The sequence below is a fragment of the Parambassis ranga genome, chromosome 1, assembly GCF_900634625.1.
Source record: "Parambassis ranga chromosome 1, fParRan2.1, whole genome shotgun sequence".
In the NCBI taxonomy this organism is placed as follows: Eukaryota; Metazoa; Chordata; class Actinopteri; family Ambassidae; genus Parambassis; species Parambassis ranga.
In genome coordinates this window covers 18517558-18541961 of record NC_041022.1, presented here as the reverse complement: position 1 = coordinate 18541961, position 24404 = coordinate 18517558, and the positions used below count along the sequence as shown (strand labels likewise).

Genomic DNA, 24404 nt, shown 5'->3' with positions numbered 1-24404 from the left:
ACACACTTATCTATATATATATAGATATATATATATCTATATATATATATACACAGCAAAGTTTTACACCATGGTTAGCCTGTTTTATATATATATATATTACAGACAGCCAGCTTCTGCTAGAGCTACATCTGATGAGATGGTCACTGTGACAGACTCATAAATTCTTTCCGTCGATCATACCAGTATACATCTAGGTCTTTCACAACCTCTGGATGTTATCAGGAAACACCAGACATGGACCAGCTACCATGAACAAGAGCATAATGAGACAACGGTATGAATGATAATGGCTGTGTTGCGTTCAGAAATGCATAATAAGGAACAAAAGAACAACAGGAGGACCTGTTTGTGGGTCACACCAAAGTGATAGCAGTACAGCTCATTGGTCTTGTAACGCTGTTCTCCAGTTCCCTGTGTTCTTATTGGTCAGTGTCACGGCAACACAAGGAAGACATTTTGCAGTGTTTTTGTATGTTTTTGTTAGTGAGGCATTTTAGATGCTGTGTCAGTTATCATCAAAACTTAAAAGATCTTTCAGATACATGTACATTTCAGAAATAATGTTACAGACAGGAACATATTATATTGTGATCAATAAAATTACACGTGTGCACTATTAGTACTATTAGTCAAATTTGACCTGAGTTGTGCAGTTAACCCTAACCCTGTGACCTGGTGTGCCCCGCCTGTCACCCACTGAAAGCTTGAATAGGCTCCTGTGAGGTGTGGGTTAAGACAATATATGGTTAAGTTGTGTAATGTTGTCTTCTTCCCCAACAGCTGGGGCTAAAGTAACACAGAGGTTTGAACCAGGGCAAAGAGAAAACATGTGTGACTGTGGGGGGATAAAGGAAACTTACAAATTAACACAACCTGCTTTAATGCTGAAAATGTCTGGCATGCCACGTGTGTTAGAAGTGTTAAATGACCATGGCTGTGACAACAAACACAACATGTCAATCTAAAATTGACTGCGTCCTGATACAGCACTTGTTTCTACACTGACGACTAGTGTCAATAAAAACAAACGACTGCTTCTGTGAATTTTCCAGCGTCCAACTGTTTTTGACATTTCTGGTTAAACATCATGCTGCACATGCTGACTCACTTCCATCACATGGTACTTTGGACCTGCTCCACAACTTGGTGGTCATTATCAGTTATGTTGAGAAAGTCGAAACATGCTAAATGTTGAAATTGTTTCTTCAGACAAATTTACACAACACACCACATCAGTAATGCTGACAATACAACGGAATCAATTACACAACGCACGCCTTTTTTTTTTTTTTGTTACATGAAACAAGTTAAATGGTCGAGCTAAAAATACATTTAGTTAATACAGATGAGACAAAACTGGCTGATGAGGGACCTGTTTCAGTTGATGTTGTAATCACATTAAACCGTCTGGAGCTGGGTCTGTGGGGGCCTCTGAGTCAGGGGCCCCATGGGAAATACTTGCCCTGCTAAGAAGCAGCTGCAGCCTGGTGTGTGTACTGGAAGTATGCAGGACTTGTGGTTTAACTTGTGTTGCTGTTGAGAGAGGCGCCTTAGGTGTGACCCTCAGAAACATCTGCGCGCGCACGCATACCTAATTTGAGAGAGAGCGAGAGAGAGAGAGAGAGAGAGAGAGAGACAGAGAGAGAGAGAGAGAGAGAGAGAGAGAGAGAGTTGTAAGCTGCAGCAACACATTGCTGAGAACAGGGAAGCAGGCGCGCGGCACGGGGACCCGCCGGAAGAAGCAGCAGCAGCAGCTTTAGCGCGAGCTGGACGCAGACCGACAAAAACACCGGCAGCACGAGCGACACCGAGGTGGTCAGCGGGGCGGAGAGGAGGAGGAGGAGGAGGAGAAGGAGGAGGAGGCACCTGTACCGCGACTCGTTCTCCCCCGCCGCCTCCGTCATCGTCTCTCTCTCTTGGCTCTCCTCACCCCTCGATCCTCTCGGACCGACGCCGCTTCCTCGTTAAGATGGCTGACCCCAACAGCGACGGAGAGGCACCGGAGAGCGCGCGTGGCTTTGCCCGTCAGGGAGCCCTCCGCCAGAAGAATGTGCACGAGGTGAAGAACCACAAGTTCATCGCGCGCTTCTTCAAGCAGCCAACCTTCTGCAGCCACTGCACGGACTTCATCTGGTGAGTGTGTGCGCGCGCCTGTCTGTGTGTGTGTGTGTGTGTGTGAGTGAGAGAGAGGGGAGAAAGGACACAGGTGATTCACTTGCTGCTGCGGCTCTAATCGGCCTCCCTCCACAGTGACACACCGCAGTGTTATATTCATTGTCATTGTCATCTAAAACACCGCGGTGCGCCATCATCACCCTCACAGTCTTCCTCAATGCGACAGCAGCGCGGGCCTGTCGGGCTGATGCGTTGTCGGCAGCCGCAGAGCAGTCGCCTCTGCTCGGCGCTTACCGCATCGACCCCACGACACCCATCTCTGAAACTGGAGGTCTGGTGGAGGAATGCTGCTGAGACAGAGGCCCCTGCTGTTGCTGCTGCGGCTGTGTGTGTGTTTGTTTGTGTGTGTGTGTGTATGGATATGAGTGCGTGCGCGTGCGTCAACGCCAGTCATCTTCTGTGAACCCCCCAAATCTCACACCCCTGTCTTTTCTGTCCACAGGGGCTTTGGGAAGCAGGGATTCCAGTGCCAAGGTAAGAGCTCATTCACAAATTCCTCTGCTGCATATGGCTGTGGGTGTGTGGACGGATGTTCAGTGTCTGCAGGAGTGCTGCTGTGTGTTTGTTGTAATCAGGGCTGCAGGTCAGCACACTGTTAGAGTGACCTGTTGGCTCTTTCGTTGACGATGTGTTTGTGTTGGCAGGCAGGTGTCAAACTCAAAGCAGGTGCTCGCCAGCAGTGATAAATGAGAGTGAGAACACTCCTTAGACAGTGTGAGATGTAAGAGTAGAAGAGCTGGTGGAGCGGTGAAAGCTGAGATGTCTGGTTTTGGCCACAGGGAGATGCGAAGGAGAGGGACCAGGAAGTTAGATTTCTTGAGCTGTTTTCAAAGCCTGACATCTGATTGGAGCTGTAAAATGGTGGGCTTGTGTGTGGGTTGGTGGTGATGTGCATCTGTGGGTGGGCGGCCAGTCGTGGCGGTGGGTGGGTGGGTGGGTGTCTAGACACAGTACTTTGCACAAAATGGTTTCATAAACAGTCCCCAGCAATGGAACGCAGTAGTGACACCCCTCAATCACATGCACACTTCTGTACGGCTACAAATGTTATTTTACTGCTCAGAGTCTCACTTCCTCATCCTCACAGATTCTTCTGACACCCACCCCAGCTCCTCTGGCTGCAGTCAGGTGACCAGCTATGTGAAGTGAACCAGTTTCCTCATTAGCGTCTTACTTAAAACTTCACTGATTGGGAAGAGTTGTGCGAAGTTGTGTAATTTTATTTTAAAGCAGTAAAAAAAAAGTCCCCTTTTCTGTGAAGCCTGCAGGTTCATGAGCCGCTCTGGTGGTGATACAGGAAATACACTGGGGGTAGACAACATTAACGCTTTGTGTGCACGCAGGCTGATGGACTGTAGTGTAGAAAGCACAGACCAATCAGAGCCCTGCACAGATGGAGCTGCTGTCAGATCGAGTTTCGTGGTGTGTTTCCACCAGATAACTGAAAACATATATAATGAGAGCCGCTCATACAACAAACTGGAACGGGGTGGTTTGATATGACAGTTGGTGACAAGAATTTGCACACTGAAGATATGGAAAGAATCGATCAATGACGTCTAAGAAAGCAGTGATTTAGAGGTCAAAGAGCAGCCGTCCAAAGTTCATGTTGTGAGCTTTCATGTAAAAGTGGAAACTAAATTTGGCTATAATGTTAAATATACAAAGGAAACCAAAAAAAGCCACAGCTACTTTAAAGTTATAAGTTCCAAATAAAAAGCCATTAAAAGACATTATTTACTTTGATGCTATAAAGCTTGAAAACATGTGTCTTTTCTTGGTTCTTTCATTGCAATGAATGTGATATTTTTGTGTCCATTTGACGATATCAGCCTGGGATGAATGACCCTTTTCAATATTTAATTCACAAATATAATGACATTTCATTCATCGTGACAGAATAATTGGTGATCAGTGAACAGGGTTATGTAAACAGGACAAAAGCATCAAAAGTGAGTAAAATTAAATCTAAGAAACAGGTTTGACATTAAAACTTGTGATTTGGCATCCTGATCATTTTAAAATGACAATTTCAATTAGTTGGATCAATGACAAATAATTTACACATTTTCCATTCTGCAACAATTCAACTGTCGTAGTTTCATGTGAGTGTTCTGTAAGTGTTCTGTTCCGATATGGCCAAACCTTCTTTGCATAAAGTTTAGCCAGAAACATCTGTCGAGAATCAATGCCTTGAGAAACTCTGGTCAGAAACATAAAACATACATTATTGATCTAAAACAGGTAGATTCAGAAACCACACTGCTTATTTTTCAACTCAAAACAAACAGAAACATGTTTCACATATTGGAAGAAGCTCAAACATGTTGCTTTAGTTGGAAATCCAATGCAGATTGTTTGCAATGTGTGATTTGTCATAAAGCATCACTGACTAATAGCAGGAGCAGCATGTTGTGAACTACCAGTTAAAATGCACCGTGGACCTGTGGTCACAGAATATTGTACCTTAGTCTTTGCTTGCTCACTGTTAGGCCACAACTTGACTGGACTTATGACCCGAATGCTCTCATAATGCTTAATGCTGTGGCTGGACTAAATGCTGAATGCACCTGTATACTGGAAACATTGGGGTTGGGTCAAATGATAATATGAGATCTTACATGCTCCAAGATTGCTTTTTGCTCAATTAGTAGTGTTTACCACCCTCACTGTTATGTCACATGATGTTTATGGTCCCACCTTGTGACATCACTTCCTGTTTTTGGTTTGTTTAGATGCAGGCTGTGACAAAGATAAAGTACAATCAAGCCCTGCAAATGATCGTGTGCAGTATGTTTTTTAATGTTCAGTAGCTACCACAGAGCAGGTAGGAAGTTGTCATTAGAAATATGTATTTGTTTCTGCTGTTCATTGTGTACTTTATAAATAGCAATGTATAAAGGAAACAGGTGCATACAGATTACAATTTGTACTCTGTACCAAAAATATTTACTAACAGATTAAGTGCCACTTCTCTTCCAATGCTCTTTTCATTGAATTTTGCCTTTACCTTTAAGAAATGCCAGAAGGATCCGTGGACAAGATAAGATTCCTCATTTTTTCAGTTTTAAATAGTTGGAGGTTGGGAGTTCCTTCTTGATTTTTATAAAAAACAGTACATTCGTAATTGTTGACCTCCTAAATGCTAAGCTTGTAGGTATTGTTTGGGCATTTATGCTGCGGTGCTTGTTCGTTTGATCAAGAGTTCTTTTCATTTGAACTGGAAGTGTGTTTTTTTTTTACCTATGAGAGACAGGAGGCAAATCATGAACATAAAACAGTGAAAACTGCGAGGGGCTTTTAGTTATAGAGGAAGAAGTAGGGTGTAGATACAGATTAGTGTGAATGGGAGGAGCACACACACACACACACACACACACACAGCGCTGTCCTCTTGGTTTGGAGGAATGTCAGACATGTGGTGTAGACTTGTTCTGACACACACAGCCGAGTGTGTGTGTTGCAGTCAAACACAGTAATTTGTGTGTGTCAAAGGTATCTTCAGTGCATTGTGGGTATGTTTGGATACCTGTTCAGCCGGTATATGTGTGTTCCTTCTCTGTTCCTCCTCAGCTTTTGTTAATGTGTGCATATGGCTGCATACTTGAGTGCACTGACAGCATAGGAGGAAGTCACCCTGTTGTCTTTTTCCTGCCTCAAAGATCCAGATGTGTGTGATGCAAAAAAAGATTTTATGAGAAACAATTTAATCACATTGTGTCATAGCAAGAAAAGTACAAGTGTTAACATGCTATGGCTATGTTCAGGTTGATCGCCCTGACAAGGCAGGACTGTAGACAGTGAGCCAGTTTGTGTAACACTCTATAAGCACCCTGAAATAGAAGCAGCTAAATGGAATCTAGTAATATCATCATTTACCTCAGAATGTCTCATTGTTGCCTCAAAGTGTTAGTTTTGCAACAGGGCTGAATTAATTATCTTGTTTTTGAAAGACAGCTCACAACATAAAACACAACATGAGATGGGAATGAGACTTGGGCAGATTGGCTCGCCATCTGAACATTGATCTGCGTTGGAGCCTGTGAAGACAATAAAACATGATGACTGTTCACTCATATTTGTGCACTGATTATGGATAGTTACACATATAGGTTCCACATTGGGTGGTGTATGAATGTCTAAGTTTGGATTTTCTTACTTTTTTCTCTAAACTGCAACATTTCTATTTCTATATTTGAGAATGAAAGATTGTTTTGTGCATTGCAATATTAAATTGAGCTTTAAAATTGTCACTGCCTCCTTCTAGACTGTAGGAGGACCTGATTTGCCTGTAGCTTGTAAAAACAAATCAGCACTGCAGACGCACAGATGCATGTGTGTACAAAAGTGTAGATGAATGTAGGTATCTGAAATCACTTGAAGATTTTGTTTGGCTATCATAATCTTCCAGTACTAAGCCCAGACAGATACATTGGAGTCACCAGCCAACTGGCCCTCTGCTGTACTTTTCCTTTGGAGACTAAAGTAATCCTCATAGTCAACCATACATAACCTGACGTCACCAAATCCAGTAAAATCAGCCTGCTGTTTCACCCTATTCTACAAAGCTTGTCTACATGTTTGCAGTACCATTCAATTAGAGATGTGAAAAGGGACATTCCTTGTGTTGAACCACCAAAAACTTTAAAGCATGTGCTTCTGTGCATTCAACAAATACTTTCTGGGCTGTGATATTTTTCTCTTATCTTGGTACGAGTGCTCTTGTCAAATTTTGTATCTTACCTGGAGAAAGAGCAAAAATAAGAAAACATTGGTGAATCCCAATTGTGGTTGTCATGTGATTTTCATTGATCTGGCTACTGTGGCCTCTACACTTCACTGAACCTTTATAATTTGCTCTCAGCCTATTTATCAGAGTTTCCTGGCAAGTTTAATTAAAAAGTTCTGTAATTGGTCTGAACCTCATCAGTGTGTTTCGTAGAAAAGAAGAAGAAGGAGTGAATTATGTGTGATTTATTTTGTTGGCTCTCTATTTATCTCACATCCTATTCTCACTATTATATAGTGTTGGGCAGTGTGTGTTTTTTCTTGTTGGTTGTGAGTTCTTTGTGCCAAAGAGTGTGTGATTAAATGGGTAAATCTTGGGACTAAATATAGCTGTATTGCAAATGTGTTTTAGCCTCAAGGACTAAAAGAAAATAATTTAATCCATAAAACGTACAAAAACCCCATCATTTTCCAGCCTGGTGTGTTGATTGGATGAAGATTGAGGTTTAAATCCTGATCCTTGACTGATAAGTGGCTGAAATTGTATCTTTGTCATTGATTGGATGACAGGCCAGCCTAAGATATTGATTGCAAGATAAGTTGGTGCACAGTGGTTGAGAAAACAAATGTGTAGCTGCGTAGGCCAGTTTGGATCTCATGGGACTGGAGTATAGTCAGACCTGACCTAAATAAACCTGAAAGTAAATCAGGCCTGATTTAAAACCTGCTTGTCCCATCATAAGAACCCTGCAATTTTGGCTTTATTTTCCACAATGCACCAGATCACAACATCACTAACAATGACCCTACTTGACCTGATTAGATAGAACTATAAACGCCACTGTGGTGGTGACAGTCAGACATGATTACAGTTTGAGGGCAGGTGTCTGACCTGAAGTTCAGTCGGAACATGTGTATAGCAAATGTTAATATATTTCCTAGGTGGAAATTAGGATGAATTGAACAAAATGTGACAACAAGTGACTTAACTCATACCAGGCAGGTCCCGTTTTTGAGACTCCAGGATTTGTTTTTTTCAGAAAATCAGATCATTATTAAAGGTTTAATTGGTCCTTTAATTGGATGTTTTTAGGATAGTTTTATGTGTATAGCTGTATAGCTTCGTTTTAATTCAGCTGAACCTTGTCTGGCAGCCATTTTGCCAATAGACTGTTGGTTCTTTTAAACAAGTATATGAATGTTTTTATGGTGGTTTATATTTACAACATTAATGTGGTGAACTGTTTTGGTAGTCCCACATGAATGTGGTGTTGAGGAATATGTGTGAGTATGAGTCTTCAGTAGCACAGTTGAGGCATGTTGAGGCCTGAGTGATGGTTACGTGTGTGTGAGTGTGCGTGTGTGTTTGTAGGCTGGTACTCATTCAAAGTGAAGAAATTTCCCAGTGCTGCTCCTGCTGATGTGAAACTGTTGGCCCGCTGTCATCCTGGCTGTTCCTCGCAGGAATCTTCTCGGGATGAGCTCTGATTTGCTGACGGCGCTGTCCATCAGTTAACATTGGGCGGTATGTGTAGTCTCGACTATAGGGCTCAGCTTGGTTGCTAGGCAACAGAGCAAAGACCTCCTCGCCAGGTCACTAGGCCTGTCTTTCAGTTGTGTGCGTGTATGTTTGTGCATGTATGAGCATGCCTGTATGTGTGTGTGTGTGTGTGTGTATACACAGATGTGTGTGTCGGTGACGGGGCAGATTTATGAAGGCAAAGCTTTAAAGTGCGACCGCATTCTTAGCTGTTTTCTGCTGCTCCACTTCTCTGACATGCTGCAAACACACAAATGAATCTCCACCCCCTCACGTTGCCTCAAACCCAGCTGTGCCCCCATCCCTTTCTGCCCACACACACATTTCTGCTTCTGTCTTTGCGAGGACCCTCCTGAGCATTATGCATTCCCAAACCGCTTACGCTAACCTCACTAATCAAAATTAAAAGTCCAACTTCTAACCTGAACTCTAAAACCATCTTTGAAGCCTCAGATGGCCATGTGAAACAAAAGTCCCTTTTCCCAACTCTAAATTTCAAACCTGTACTCACAAATCTTCTTCCTCACTTCACTTTTTCTGTCACTCTCCTTGCAGTTTGTTCTGTAGACAGAGTTCACCCCACCTACTCACTGTGTTCACCAAGCGTGTGAGTTAAAATCAGTCTGACGTGACAGGACTCCTGCACAAATAATCTCATGAACACACAAACATTGTTGCTTAACTGCTTGAAACTAATGGAAAGTGCCTCCAGTTGCCACAGTGCCTCATGAAAATGTAATGAGAAGGTGAATAATTAAGATTAAAGCAGAGTGTAATGTCACCCATTGTGTTTGTGTGTTCGTGTGTGTGCTTGAGAATGTGAGTGTGTTGGATTTTTTTTTTTAGGAACCGGGTGTTGCTGCAACATGTTAATAATTTCTTAGTTCTTGTTCTCAGTAAAAATGTGAACCCTATTAATGTCTTAACTCCATTGTTACTTAATATGCAATCCATAGCAAAGAGGAAGTAGTTTAAATCAGTACTTTCAAGAGTTATGTAGAAATACACTAGTGATAGTAGGTCAAAGCAACATAGTGAGGCTGCTGGAGAGAAGATTGTCCTTCACTGAAACGTCCTATATGTCCAAATGGAGTTTTAGTGTTGGGATCAAAATGTAAAATTGTGGATGCTACATTGTTCGCACCCTGTGCGTGTCATGGATGTGTTTGTTGAGGTTAAATTCAACCTCTGGGAAGTTTTGCCGTGAATGTAAACAGCGATATTGCTGTATGCAGTATCATTAGCAGGTATCTTCCAATTTGTTATTGATTAATTTAAAAAAGGGAAATGTCTGAAATCAATTTCATATTAGGTGATGTCGACACAAGACAGAAAAAAATCAGGATTGAACCTCTTGTGCACTATAAAATGATCTAAATATATTATATATAATAATAATAATAAAATGATTTACTTAAAAAGGGCATGAGCCATGAGGCATGATGATCATGTACTATATCAGGGCCAGAGTGTGAAAGGTGTTTTTCAGTCACTCACTGCTCTGAATGATACCATGCAACAAGTGGGAACCAGGTATGAGGGAGCCTGCTGCCATTTGAGCTGCTAACGTGGGAAGTCTCCTTTGGCAGCTTTAATATTATGGGGCGTGATTATGAGACATCCCACCATGCTAGGTTAAATTTAAAATCATCCAACTGAAGCCAAATATAGATGTCTACAGCAAAGAAGGAATAAAGAGGAAGCAGCAAAATACGAGTAACCAACTGTGCAGCGACTAATGTCACGTAATTGACACATTGATTCATGTGTGTGTTGCTTTTGTCTCACCTTATGTGGAACTGACCTGATGTTTGTTTTTTCTGCTCTCCCTCCACAGTGTGCTGTTTTGTTGTCCATAAGCGCTGTCATGAATTTGTCACCTTTTCCTGTCCAGGGGCCGACAAAGGACCTGCCTCTGATGTAAGTAAAGAAAGTCTACAGTGCAAAGTTGTGCAGATATTTATTAGACTACATTTTTGGGACGTATAATAAATATTCAATCTTGTCAAGTATGTATTTAACCTGCCATTGAATGAGGGTTAATAAAATATATGCATAGTCAGCATTAGGTTTTGGTTCGTGTGTGCTGCTGGATGCACAGACACACCCACTCACACACTCACTCACACACTCACTCACTTAACCCGTTGCCCTCTCTCCTGCTGACATTTCAGCCCCAAATCACATTAAGACATGTCAGTAAAAGGAAAATGTGCTGCGTGGCTGCTTCAGGTTAATGAGCCAATATCCACACACACAAACAGCACTTGTGAGTCATTCTGGGTTTTGAAGTCATAAGACATGTTTATGTCTAACTTACAGTATTTGTTATATCACCAAGGCTGTTTTGTTGTTTCCTTTTTTTATGCACGCTCTGAAATCATTCATTCATTTTTTTTTCTGCTCTAATGAAAATGTACTGAGAAGGTTTACACTAACAGTTGTATATGTAATTATGTTATTAATTTAACTGTTTCTTTATTTTCTATTGGCGTTGTTGTTGCATATACAATTGGAGATTGGAAATGTTTACCACATTTTAAAGAGTCAAGAAATTAGTAGTGTTATGTAGTAGGCTTACATTATTTTACTTTGTGCGTTAATATTTACCATAACTTGGTAACAGTGTTAGGGTTAGGTTGGTGAATCTGTTAAGCTCTAGATTTGATGGTCTTCTGGCATGGACCCTGGTCTTTAGTCCACTTCACAGAGCTCTAGTCAGGCCTTTGTGTAGGCCACTCAGTAAAGTTCACTTTGCTCCTCTGGAGGTAAAGTATTCACTAGAAGAGACGTATGCCTCTGTGACTAAAGAGCTCCGGTTTTGTTTGTCGTGCCCCGCAGTAACTATTAGTACCTAACCTCCAGTGTGTCTCTAGCATACTTCAGTCTGGCTTGGATGTGTCTTTACTGCAGATAAGGAGTTTTTCTTGGTCAGCAACCTCACAGTCACATCTTAGTGACTCCCACATCTCCCACTAGTGTTCTTTCCAGAGCCTTAAAAATGTTCTCTTCCTACCTCTGCCGGTCTTGTTCCGCACTGTCTGACTCTGTTTGAACTTCTTGATAATGCCTCTCACGCCAGTTCTTAAAACTTGGAAGTGCTTTGATAAAGTTGTGAAGCGTTAAGGTAAAATGTAACTTGTTATACTGTGTGTATGTGCTACACAATCACTCAGCCAACGCATAACAGTGATTTGTACTATGGCTAAAACAAAAAGGACAGTTTCTTAAGGGGCTAATCATATTGACCCTGCTAGTTTTTGGTTAGGGTGAAAAAAAATCTGTGACTGTGCAAAATAAAGCAAAATCACAGTAAAGTACAGTGTTTTTAGATAATAATGAGGTTTTATGAAAACACAAAGTCAGATCAACACAGAAATGGTTTAATGATATTAAATAGCCTGCAGGGTCCTTCCTTGGATGAACTGCGAGTCATCATCCAGCGCTAGTAACCCACATCACTAATGCACTCCTAGTTGAATAGGAGCCAATCCCTGCAGCCAGCTTTTAAAGATGATATGAAAAGCCTTCCCAGCGGAGCAGCCATTACAGGATCTTAACACCATGCTGTCAATATAAACTTTGACTGGGTGTCCACACACTTACATCTGCATGGTTAAATACCCCTTGAGGTATGTGAGAACATGTTTTGTTGTAATGTGGATGAGCTGGCACCTTAAATACTGCCTAAAAGGGCAACTGAGAACACCTGAGCCTGCAGTTTTAAATCTTTTAACAAACACACAGACACAGAAACCTTCCTGAAACTACTGGGATTACTTTAATATTTGATCCAACTGTTTCCTCTCTGCAGGATCCTCGAAGTAAACACAAGTTTAAGGTCCACACTTACTCCAGCCCCACTTTCTGTGACCACTGTGGCTCGCTTCTGTACGGGCTGATACACCAGGGCATGAAATGTGACCGTAAGTATGCAAATGTACCTCTGTGTCTGTTGCACATTTGAAGGGTTTACTCTTTAAGTTTGTTATTTTAAGTCTGAATCTCTGCATACAGCATAATGTACACATCATAAGAATATCAAAAATAACAATGGATGTTTCATTACATCTTTTAACAAACACCAAAGAGCAGGGTTTCGTCAGGTTTAGTAAAAATTGTACGTCGGCACACCCATTGGTACGTAGCAGAAAAAATGTAGTTTCACTTCCATAAGGTAAACAAATACAGGCTAGAAATCATGTAGCCTACAGTCAAATACATACTGTCCTCATGGCAGCAACACACATCCTAACCTCCAAAACTTTAAATGTGACTTTTGTGACAAATACTTAGCAGTTCCTTCCTCTCGGGTCCATTCTCCGTAAACATGGTGTGTCTTTCCATTTTTATGCGGACGATTCTCAAATCTACATGCCCTTAAAACAAAACCAAACTCATTCTGTTCAAAAACTCTTAGACTGTGTTGAGGAAATTAAATCCTGGCTGTCAGCAAATCTGCTTCATTTTAACGACACTAAGACAGAGGTCATACTGTTTGGGCCCAGGGATGCCTCTGCTGCTGATATAGATTTGGGTGTCCTGACACAATATCAAAAGTCCACAGTGACAAATCTGGGTGTAAAATTGGATTCCAACCTGAAACTTGATGCTCAGGTCAGTGCAGCTGTCAAAGCGAGCTTTTTTCAATTGAGGCAACTGCCCAAAGCCAAACCGTTCCTTTCTCGGCATCACTTTGAGATTTTAGTTCATGCTTTTATTACGAATCGGTTAGATTACTGCAACGCACTTTATTATGGGCTCAGCCAGGCTTCACTTGCACGACTGCAGCTTGTACAGAATGCTGCTGCACGGCTTTTAACTGGGGCTAAGAAACGTGAGCACATTACTCCGATTTTAAAGTCATTGCACTGGCTCCCGATTCCTTTTCGCATTGATTTTAAAATTCTCTTATTTGTTTTTAAATCCCTTCATGGTCTCGCCCCTCAGTACATGTCAGACATGCTCCAGCCCCACTGCCCTGCTCGCTCTCTAAGGTCAGCTGACCAGTCTCTCCTGGTCGTCCCAAAAACACAGAGAAAACGCAGGGGGGACCGTTCCTTCTCTGTCGCAGGTCAGAAACTGTGGAACAAACTGCCTTTGCACCTTAGACAGACGGATTCTTTTATGGTTTTTAAGTCATCACTTAAAACATATCTTTTTACTCTGGCTTTTAACTCTGTTTGAATTGTTGACTTTTACTTGTTTTATTGTTCTTACCCCTGACTGGTGCTTTTATTGTATGGTTTTATATTCCTATGTTTTATCAAACTTATATTTATTTTATTTCATTTTATTCTATTTTATTAGTCAATTATTCTATGCTTGGTAGGCTGTGTACAGCACTTTGGCTGACCCTGTTGTCTTTTAAAAGGTGCTCTATAAATAAAGATGGATTGGATTGGATTGGATTAAACAATACATACTATATGCAAACATCCAGTTACATATTTATTGCAGTTTATCAGATAGTACTACTGCACCTGTACCCTGAAGCATATCAATGATTGATAACCAGCTGAAGGGGATGGAGATCTTTCTTTTACCCAGGTTATTTATTTCATCATTCTCAGTAATTGACCTCCCCATTCTCATAATGTGTCTTTACTGTATTTCAGGTGGGTCACAACATTGCTGACCACCTGGCAGCGTAAACAGGAAGTAGGTTATGTATCTGCAATGCTGTATTCAGCAGTGACCCGTATTATTTAATGGCCAGACGTTTCGTCAGAAGCTTTTACAGCAGGCGGTGTTTGCTTTGACTTTGCCTCTGCGTCTGTATGAAAATAGTGAATGAACTTAACACAATTCTCGTAGTGTTCAGTTAACATATTAATCAAGACATATGTTCAGAGACAACCTACTTACCATGAATGACCACTGTTACTTTATAGGTCTGTCCCTGAGCTAAAACTAGAACATAATGATTTTTTAAAAGATGAATTCTGAGGATGAATTTTCTGTTAACAAAGTAACCAGTCTTGTGTAACCTGTTTAGAGGCATATTTATGGAACGTCTGTCAATGACAGAATCACTGGCTACTGTTAATGAAATGGAAATTATACAGACAGCAGTCATAGATTAACTCTTTATTTTCCACTGCTGTAAAACTGATTTGAGAGTGGAGGAAACTGTGGAGCTCTGTACATCAGAGCAGTCTCTGCCATCTAGTGGACAGAGGGAGTTCTGACATAGCATGCCTTTACTGCTGTCTCATATAGCTGCATTCAAAGGAAATAGATCTGCTGCTGTTAGGTATAGTTTTATTCAGGTTTGCCTGTCCAAACCTGTTCTTGGTATGGTTATAACTACACTGTGAAGATTCCCATCCAACATGTTTGAGGATAAAAAACAAAAATGGCATGACAGGAGAGCAGCATATAGAGATTGTATGGAGATGGAGAGATAGTCGAGAACTCAAATGTGTGACAGAAAGATAACAGCTGAAATTCTGAGCACTGTGAAAAGCAGAACCTCTATTATAAATAGTTTCAAAAGTCACGTCCATCAGGAAACACAAAGATGAAACTCAGTTTGATCGTAAGTGCGCGACCCGGTCTTCCTTTGTTTTGGGATTATTATGAGTCCACATGTATATACTGAAGACGACCTTTTAATCTGACTATTAGGTGCTAAAGTATGATCAGAATTGAGGTTTAGGTTTACACAGTGTGAGTGTTTGAATCTGATTTAAGATTTCCACACTAAAGTAGCCTGTGTATGTTTGTCCTGCTCTGTTCAGACTGTATGATGAACATCCACAAGCGATGCGTGGCCAACGTCCCGAGCCTGTGTGGGACAGATCACACAGAAAGGAGAGGACGTATCCACATCTCTGCCCAAATCACTGAAAACACTCTCCTCGTCACCAGTGAGTGCTTGCTGTCTGTACCTCACTTCATTCTCATTTTTTTGCTCTCTCTCTCTCTCTCTCTCTCTCTCTCACACACACACACACTTAGTGCCTCCCAAAGCTCTCTATCAGGCCAAGACCAAAACTGGAAAGTCCATTAGCCGATCAATAATCCAACGATTGACCCACATTGCCAGTGGGACATGCATCCACGTGCCAGCTCTCTCTCTCTCAGACAGCTGTGGATTGATTATGGAACAGAAACTAAACTGTTGTTAAGTGTTGTCAAATGTAGCCAGAGTTATTTAGGGCAGGCCACAACAAGACTCAAAGCTTTAGATGTTAAAGTGCTACACTAACAGTTGCAGTTTCACCTCCTGCTGTCCTCTGGGAAGGACAAAGTCCAGACCAAACTGTTAAAAATGTATTTAAGCTGTGGATATTCTCTTCTTCTATGTTTGTCAATGTTTCCACATTTCACAGTCAAAGAGGCTAAGAACCTGGTGCCGATGGACCCCAATGGCCTGTCAGACCCCTATGTCAAACTCAAGCTGATCCCAGATCCCAAGAGTGAGAGCAAGCAGAAGACGAAGACCATCAAGTGTTGCCTCAACCCCACCTGGAATGAAAGCTTCATTTTGTGAGACATCTCTTATGTCGTGGATAAGTTTTAGATCAGCTTGTTTAGTTAAACACACTCCCTTGGCCTCATTTTCGGTTGAAAGTCTAGCTGGAGCTGGAAGTGACCCTGTCCTCATTCTTTTTCTGTTTGCACTCATTGTTATTCAGAATATTCTGTGACTGCTTGTGAAGGCACACACATGGGATGTTAACATGTTCAAACAGAGACAGATGAGAGGCCTGTGATCGTTGTTTTTTATTTTAAGAATGTCCTTCATTTGACCATCCTCCCACTTGTTCTCTTTTGCTAGCAACCTCAAAGAGAGTGACAAGGACCGCCGTCTGTCAGTGGAGGTGTGGGACTGGGATTTGACCAGCAGGAACGACTTTATGGGATCGCTGTCCTTTGGGATATCAGAGCTACAGAAACAAGGAATAGATGGATGGTGAGATAGGTCAAGGCATGGGAGAAACTGGGAGAATTACACACATGTAGACAGAAATATCAAGGGCATAAGGAACTGTTGAGAGAAAATAATTAAGGGTTTTCTGCCGATAATCCTGGATTCTATCTGACAGTGCTCTGTTTAATTCGGGGGTGTAGGTTTAAGTTGCTGTCTCAGGAGGAGGGAGAATACTTTAATGTTCCTGTCCAGCCAGAGGGAGAGGAGGGTAATGAGGAGCTGCGACAAAAGTTCGAGGTGAGATGCACGGCATGGTTACATGGTTAAAAATGGTTACGTTTATGCTCCTGCTTATTAATTTTTTTACTTCTATAACTGTATTTCTTTCTCTCTCCAGAGGGCTAGAGTGGGTCCAGGGAAGCCCAGCGACTCTTCCTCCTCCTCCTCCTCTGTTTGCAAGTACGACAGCAATGGCAACCAGGACCGCGTCAAGCTCTCAGACTTCAACTTCCTCATGGTTCTGGGCAAAGGCAGTTTTGGCAAGGTGATGCATAACAGTGGAAAAGGAAGCCAGTGGCTGCAAAATCACTGCAAGGCTCAATTACTTAACTCCTTCCCCTATAGGTGATGCTGGCAGAGAGGAAAGGCACTGATGAGTTGTACGCCATTAAAATCCTGAAAAAGGATGTGGTCATCCAGGATGATGATGTAGAGTGCACCATGGTGGAGAAGAGAGTCCTCGCTCTGTCAGGAAAGCCTCCATTTCTCACTCAGCTGCACTCCTGTTTCCAAACCATGGTAGGAAATGTGGCAGCCTGTAAACAAATAAAATAAGTTTTATTTGGAATTTTTCTTTCATGCTCAGAATGTTTTAAAGTTTAGATTGTAACTGTGGTTACCTGTTCTCATCTGTAGAAAACAGGCTTGGTTGATTCTGATTGATTTATTCCTCTTTCCACTATTGTTTTCTAGGACCGATTGTATTTTGTCATGGAGTATATCAATGGAGGAGACCTTATGTACCAAATCCAACAGGTTGGCAAGTTCAAGGAGCCTCATGCTGTGTGAGTACACACACACACACACACACACACACTCTGGTGATCTAATCCATGCAGGATCTTCATTCTTACTAAAAACTCCTTACTTAAATTATATCTTGGTTGCTGTAGTAGCTGACCTGGTAGAGAGGGCACCCTGTAAACCATGGCTGACTCACTGCGGGGGCTGAGGTTTGATTGTGTTGTGTTTTAGGTTCTATGCTGCTGAGATTGCCATTGGTCTCTTCTTCCTTCACTCCAAAGGCATCGTGTACCGGTGAGCCTGTGTTTGATTCAGTTTACAGTCATTTTAAGCATACAGGTGTGAATAACACTTTGTTTGTGCTTGCAGAGATCTGAAGTTGGACAATGTGATGCTGGACTCCGAAGGCCATATAAAGATTGCAGACTTTGGCATGTGCAAAGAGAACATGTTAGATGGAGTGACCACAAAGACTTTCTGTGGAACACCAGACTACATCGCTCCAGAGGTGTGTTAACATGCTGTGTGATGAGTTTAATGATGCCTTATTTTATAACTGTTTGAGGACTGAATGAAACGATTGCTGGCTCTTCCTTGTAGATCATCGCCTATCAGCCTTATGGGAAGTCTGTGGACTGGTGGGCTTTTGGTGTACTGCTCTATGAAATGCTTGCTGGACAGGTCAGTGTGTATACACTGTTGTTATTTTATTGTGCTCAGCAAATATAAGTTCTTCTAACATTTTTTTGTGTTTTTAGCCACCTTTTGATGGTGAGGATGAAGATGAGTTGTTTCAGTCGATCATGGAGCATCATGTCTCTTACCCTAAATCTATGTCCAAAGAAGCTGTTGCTATCTGCAAGGGGGTGAGAACACACACCTGCCTACACATACACCGAACCACTCTGCCTTCAGTGTCACACTGTTGGGTTTAGAAAAGCAGACACACACACAGAGAAGTCATCTCACATTGTGCATCTTTGTGTGATTTTTTCTTTTCTCCTTTCTTTCAGCTGATGACTAAACATCCAGGTAAGCGCCTGGGCTGTGGTCCAGAGGGGGAGAGAGACATCAAGGAACACGCCTTCTTCCGCTATATAGACTGGGAAAAACTGGAAAACAAAGAAGTCCAACCGCCCTTCAAACCGAAAGCTGTGAGTATATTGTTACATGCACGGACAATCTCCATCTGTTTATATTATCCAGCTATCACTAATTCCCCGACTCACAGTAAGGAAGAAAATGTTTAGGCAAATGTTTAAGGTAAGTTGTAGAAGCATTTAGATCGCTCATCCACCAGTCCCAACCATCACCTGCCATTGGTCACTACTCGACAAATGCACAGCTGAGATTTGTGAGTGTAGTCACCAATGATGAAGCGGAGATGTCACTTGCTCACATATGGACCAATATAAATCCACAGTTTCGGCTGTGAGTGATTTGATTGGTTGATGCCATGTTTTAGTTGTATTTGTATTTCTCTTTTTTCTCTTTGTTGTTTGTTGTCCTTTTTTCTTCTCATCCTTCATCAATCTCACTCCATGCCCTCCATCTCTCTCCTCTCCACGGCAGTGTGGGCGTGATGCGGAGAACTTTGATCGCTTTTTCACACGCCACCCCCCAGAGCTGACCCCCCCAGATCAGGAGCTTATAGCCAACCTGGACCAGGAAGAATTCCAAGGCTTCTCATTTGTAAACCCTGAGTACCCTCACACAACTCACTGACCATGCCACATATCACTGGGCCGCATTAGTAATCTCTTGCACTTCATAAGCATACTGTACAGAAAAAAAATAAAATACAAACAAAAAAAAAAATCCCCACAATGTCATATCCAGGCTGCATTCAGGAGGATGAAATATGAAATACGTAGCTGGACATTTTGGAACATATGCTTACTCACTCTCTTTCCCAAAGAGCAGTGAGTAGAATGAACTCAATGTAGTGTTGGAGTCTGGAGAAAAAGCCATGGTATGATTAGCTTAGCATAGCACAAAACTCGCTAACAGCTAGCATGGCTGTCTTAAAGCTCGAGAATATGCAGACCACAACCAAAACCTGCTGTTGTTTGAAAAGCTAATCTGTTAGCATGTATCATTAAATTACATACTGTGGTTTAAACCATGCAAACATAGTAATGTAACATAGACAGATATGTGGTGCTTTTTGTTGCAGCTATTTCTTGTGGGGCAACAGGCAGAGATTTATGCCACAAAACTTCATGCAGTTTGAGTGTCAATGGTAGCTCGAAAATTTTTTCTTTTTAGTTTTTACAAAGTAGCATCACTGTGATTCAAATGTTTACTTAAACCATAGCAGTAACTTCATCATAAATACTCCTACACATAAACTACGAAGGTGAATGATTCACTGGCATCTTGGTAGGTAAGAATTTATGATGCTGCCGCTGTGCCGCCTCACAAGAATCATGTGACTCTCACCTGTTCCCACAGCTTCAACTCCTGATACTAAGCAAAGCTAATCATCTCCAGGCTCTAATTCTCTACTAAACAGTAACACGAATGTTCTTGTCCGACTGTTGGAATCAAATGAATAAGCATATCTCTCAAAATGCCAAATAACATAATGTAGAGTTGAGGTGGAAAAGCAAAGAGGTGCTGAAATGATTGAAACAGTCAGGCGAAATAGATATTATCAAGAGACATTCACGGTGCCAGTAGGAGCCTGGTTTTGTTTCCAGTGGCGACGTTGTTCTCAGTTTCCTGTAGTTTAGTCTCGTTACTCTGCTGCTCGTGTATCAGCTCTTCTATCTTTAGTCTAGAAATCCCACTTGTTCCTGAATGCTGCCTGGCTGCTGACACCAGCAAAGTCCGACCTGAACCTGCCCTGTCTCTGTGTCGCCCTCCCTGTAATTGCATATTGACTTTGACAACCTATCGGTGATATTCATAAGTGTGGTATGATGTTGGTAATTCATACTGTGTAAGTGAAAACTGACCAAATGCTTTGCTTATGATTGTTTGAGTATTTTTTTTTTATTTCTGTCCATAGGACCAAATGCTTATACACTTTCTGTTCAGTGTTGTGGTGAGCTTAATTTGCTGATTTATTTTCTGACCAGTCAGACGATAGAACTTTTTATTCAGTCAGTAAGAGTTAAAGTCTGCTACAAGCTAGAGGTTTTTGAGAGAACGCTCATTTCTTTTTTCTCCTTTCATTTAAAACTACACAACACTGTGTTTTTAATGAGATGGCATATCTTTCCGCCTGTAAACAACCATTTTCGGGGGGATTTGACGAAGAAGTTTTGAGTCTCCTAAAGCTGGTAGTGTGTTAGCTTACAGAAACAGGATCTCCAAAAGTGCCAAAACGGTGCAGAATCATGAGGATGTGGGAAAATACTGTCCTCAGCAACTGTGATGAAGGGCAGCCATCTTGTGCCATTTTGCAGTATAATTATTATAATATGCATTATAGCTTGTCTATTCACTAACAGTACAATACAATACCCTTCGAAAGTCATTTTCATATATGAAATGAATTGTCTGAGTTGTATTATACTTTTGTAATTGTGTAATGAAGCAGGGTAGTAAAATGTGTCAAATCTAGTTCTATGAGTATCAAAACGTCGAGGAGACATCGGATTTATTTCTGTTTTATAAAGATGTTCATCGAAAAAGACAATGAAAGTAAGCACTTGTTGTGCCGATGGTAACGCTGATGAATTGATGTTGAAGTAACAAAAGATACAGCAGAGAAAAAGTATTCATAAATATATATATATCTATATAATTCTATATCAGAGCTATTTGGCTAAAGTGATGAGAGAGAGAGAGAGAGATGCTTTTGTGGATCGTGTAATTGTCCTGTATGATTGGAAATTGATAATATACTCACTGGTGCCTGCCAGACTACTTCTGCTGTGTCCGCCTTGTTACTGCTGCTACACCCACAACATTTTGGCACACAGGTTTATTTGGTTTGATGAGGGGATCGCTTACATTCATGTCTGTAAGCCATGTTTCAGCTAGCACACAGCAACAACTATTTGTTGTCTTTTAATTGTTTTTTAGGACAATTTCTCAGTCAGCTAATCTAAGTAACCATCTCTCGTTCTCAGCTTCATGTTGAATGTGCGGATATGAGAGTCACTTTGAGATGCTCCCAGAGTTGTCGTATGTCTTCTAAATTTGGACTTTTTGTTGAGGTTTTGGCCAGTATAGGTACATACATCAGTGTATAAAGGTGTATAAACACCCTTTTGATGTTATTTCCACAAATGACTCACACACAGCTGAGGTAGTATGTGCAGCATCACACCTGCTCCATGCACAACAACAATCTGTATTAGAAGTACTGGTTAATACATGGACCATGTGTTAAAATGGAAACATTTCCAGCCCCTCGTTTCAGCTGGAAGCCCTGTGATGAGACAAACGGGAGGAGGTAGGAAACTAAACGCTGTGTGTGTGTGTGTGTGTGTGGTACATGTGTCTTGCCTGGGGCTCACTGCTTCACTTCCCTGTGTGAAATCTTTTCCGGTTGTGGTTTGGTCTGCAGCTGGTCTGTTTTATCGATCCTTGTCTGTTCTGCGCTGGAACATTTCCTCTTTCTCTTTCTCTCTCTCTGGCTTTGGAAGTTTGTCTTGGATCTCTTTGCATCTGTGCTGTTGAAGTGGTCAGTCCATGTTTTGACTGTGTTTCTGGGTTTGTTGTCAGCAGGGTGTGTTTGTTCGTTGTCAACTTGCTCCCCCTCCCCGTCTTGTATGAAATCAGTTGTTTGTTTTGCTCAGTCTAGACCCCTGATGGCGTTCAGAGGTGTGGGCTTTACTGGACTTTGACACAAGAAACAAACAAACAAAAAAAAATAATCAAAACAGATGCCCCATGACTGATCAGTGACTGATGACCACTTAGAATTTAAGAATGGCACACCTTTTCTTTTACATTCATCATAAAACCATAGTCAGCAACACAAACTTGGTGTTTACAGTCCCTTCTGTTCAAATGTGATATTGACTTTAATGGAAGTCAGTGCTTTAATGAGTCAAGTTCACAAACGTCCTTTTTAATTTGTTAATGTCTGCCCACTGCAGATCACTTACACTACAAACATCATTTGTAGAAGCTCAAAAACTGAATTTTAAACTGAAACTTTAACTGTATTTCAGCATCACTAAACCTAAGACACAAATGAGGACAAGACATCTTAAAGGCTGGTCCTTTAAGGCTTTTTGACTTAAATTATTTGACAACCCCCTTAAGGTCAAAGCCTAAAGCCGTACTCATCACTGTATTTACATTATGATTGAACTGATCACTTGTAAAAGTGGTCAGATGTAGTGATGGAAACACAGTTATCACTGGACTCTGCTGTTCAGACACAGAAAGCTCATTCAGGTGTTTCAGTTTTACAGCCTTGACTGAAAAACTTAATTTGTCTTTAACAAGTGTCAATAAAGCTTTGAAATGTGTTAAAGTGCAGTAAATCAATTTTACTCTGAAATCAACATGCGTGTTTGGTAGAACAGATTCTGAGCCTATCAAAAACTGCTTGACAAACATGCACCGGGAACACTGAGGTCAGGGAGTGTTTTTAATCCACCATGTTTGCAAACTTCCTGTTTTTTTGTTCCCTAGCTTCTAGTGCTTTTGCAGCCACCAGTAGATCAGGAGATTCATGTGAAATGAGGCAGGAAAGTATCACCAGCCTACAAATATATACATACAGTATAAACCAAAAACATCAACCACCAAGTTTGCAGGCTGAAATGTTTATGTATGTATTTAGAGCTTTTTAATATTCAGCTTAGTGAAGGGTGGACTGGACTTAGACTCGAAACACATAACTCTGGATGACCATAGAGTTATGCACCATATAGAATTATGTACTAAACAATGACTTTGTCCCACCTTTGCTTTATTATTAAAATGTGTTTATGTGTGTGCTTCTCTTCCCTTCATCTTTGTGCTTCAGTGACACAGTTTTATGCTTGTATTCTTTCTGAAGTGACAAATTTTAACTGCGCTGTGTGGATTCATTCTTATTTCCTTTTGTAACTTTTCCTCTGACCTTCTCTCCTCTCTATGGCAGAAATCTCGCCGAGATGTCAGCAACTTCGACAAGGAGTTCACAAAGATGGTGGTGGAGCTGACGCCAACAGACAAGCTCTTCATCATGAACTTGGATCAGAACGAATTCCAAGGCTTCTCCTACACCAACCCAGAATATATCATACAAGTGTGAGTGGCCTCTGCAGCCTGGACAAGACTTTACTCCAACCCCGTGCAGCCTCAGACGCATCCTTCATCTCATCACATGACCACGACTCAAAAGACACTACAGCTCATAGAAACCTTCAACACCTAACACAGTCTGAATCATCACGTCACAAACACACAAGCGGCAGCGTCGGTTACAGCCGGACTGAGTTAGGCCATGTGACAACCAGTTTCCAGATAGCTCCATGCCTGTGTTGCTGGTATCCACAGGACCTCAGGTCACTGCATCGGGTGGCAATCAGGAGCCATGATGAACGTGCAGCTGTGTGTATGTGCTCTATTGATTAACAATAGTGTGTATGTTTACTTGATTTCCTTCTCTTCAGCCTGTAAAAGTTGCGTCATGAACATTCCATGATCAATATGTCATGTATGTATACACACACACCCGTCTGTGCAGGCTGCTCTTCAGAGGGATGGTTTATAACCTCATGTCTAAGTTAGTCCTGAACTTAGTCTTAAGCACGTCTCGTCTTCCAATTTGATGCAAAAAAAAAACAAAAACAAAAAACTCTCTTACATGCCTGCTGTTTTAGCAGTGATATTTAAAAATGTCTTTGCCTAATCTCTCTTTCTCTTTTCTCTATGGCACTGTGTATGCAGTGGGTTAGTGCTGTGTAGGCCTATACAGTCTTTGTGGTGCAGCTCCTCTATGCATGCCATGTCTGTTGGTACAGTAGTTTGTTAAGATTTGCTTTTGACATCACAGAGGAGTAAAAGTCCTGTGAGGTGTCCTGAATTTATAGACTGAAGTATTCATGATCAAATGGAGATTTAAGTTTCCACTCTCAGTGCCGTGTATGCTAACAGTGT

At 41.5% G+C, this 24404-nt stretch overlaps 1 protein-coding gene across 2 annotated transcripts; it reads left to right on the top strand.

Moving 5' to 3' along the window:
* Positions 1 to 1643: 1643 nt before the first annotated feature.
* On the top strand, positions 1644 to 24111 carry LOC114442067 (protein kinase C beta type-like). Of its 2 annotated transcripts, none has more exons than XM_028415451.1 (17): positions 1644 to 2136; positions 2621 to 2652; positions 10284 to 10366; positions 12261 to 12372; positions 15190 to 15318; positions 15784 to 15940; positions 16233 to 16367; positions 16526 to 16622; positions 16723 to 16869; positions 16950 to 17123; positions 17298 to 17389; positions 17580 to 17642; positions 17718 to 17856; positions 17949 to 18029; positions 18107 to 18214; positions 18362 to 18502; positions 23404 to 24111. In XM_028415451.1, exons 1-17 carry the CDS (start codon positions 1973 to 1975, stop codon positions 23554 to 23556), a joined length of 2007 nt encoding a protein of 668 aa, XP_028271252.1. In that variant the 5' UTR covers positions 1644 to 1972; the 3' UTR covers positions 23557 to 24111. The 2 variants fall into 2 exon arrangements, with proteins under 2 accessions (XP_028271252.1, XP_028271181.1); XM_028415380.1 differs by lacking the exon at positions 23404 to 24111 and adding an exon at positions 18921 to 21228 and having other exon boundaries at positions 1663 to 2136.
* The last annotated feature ends 293 nt before the right edge of the window (positions 24112 to 24404 follow it).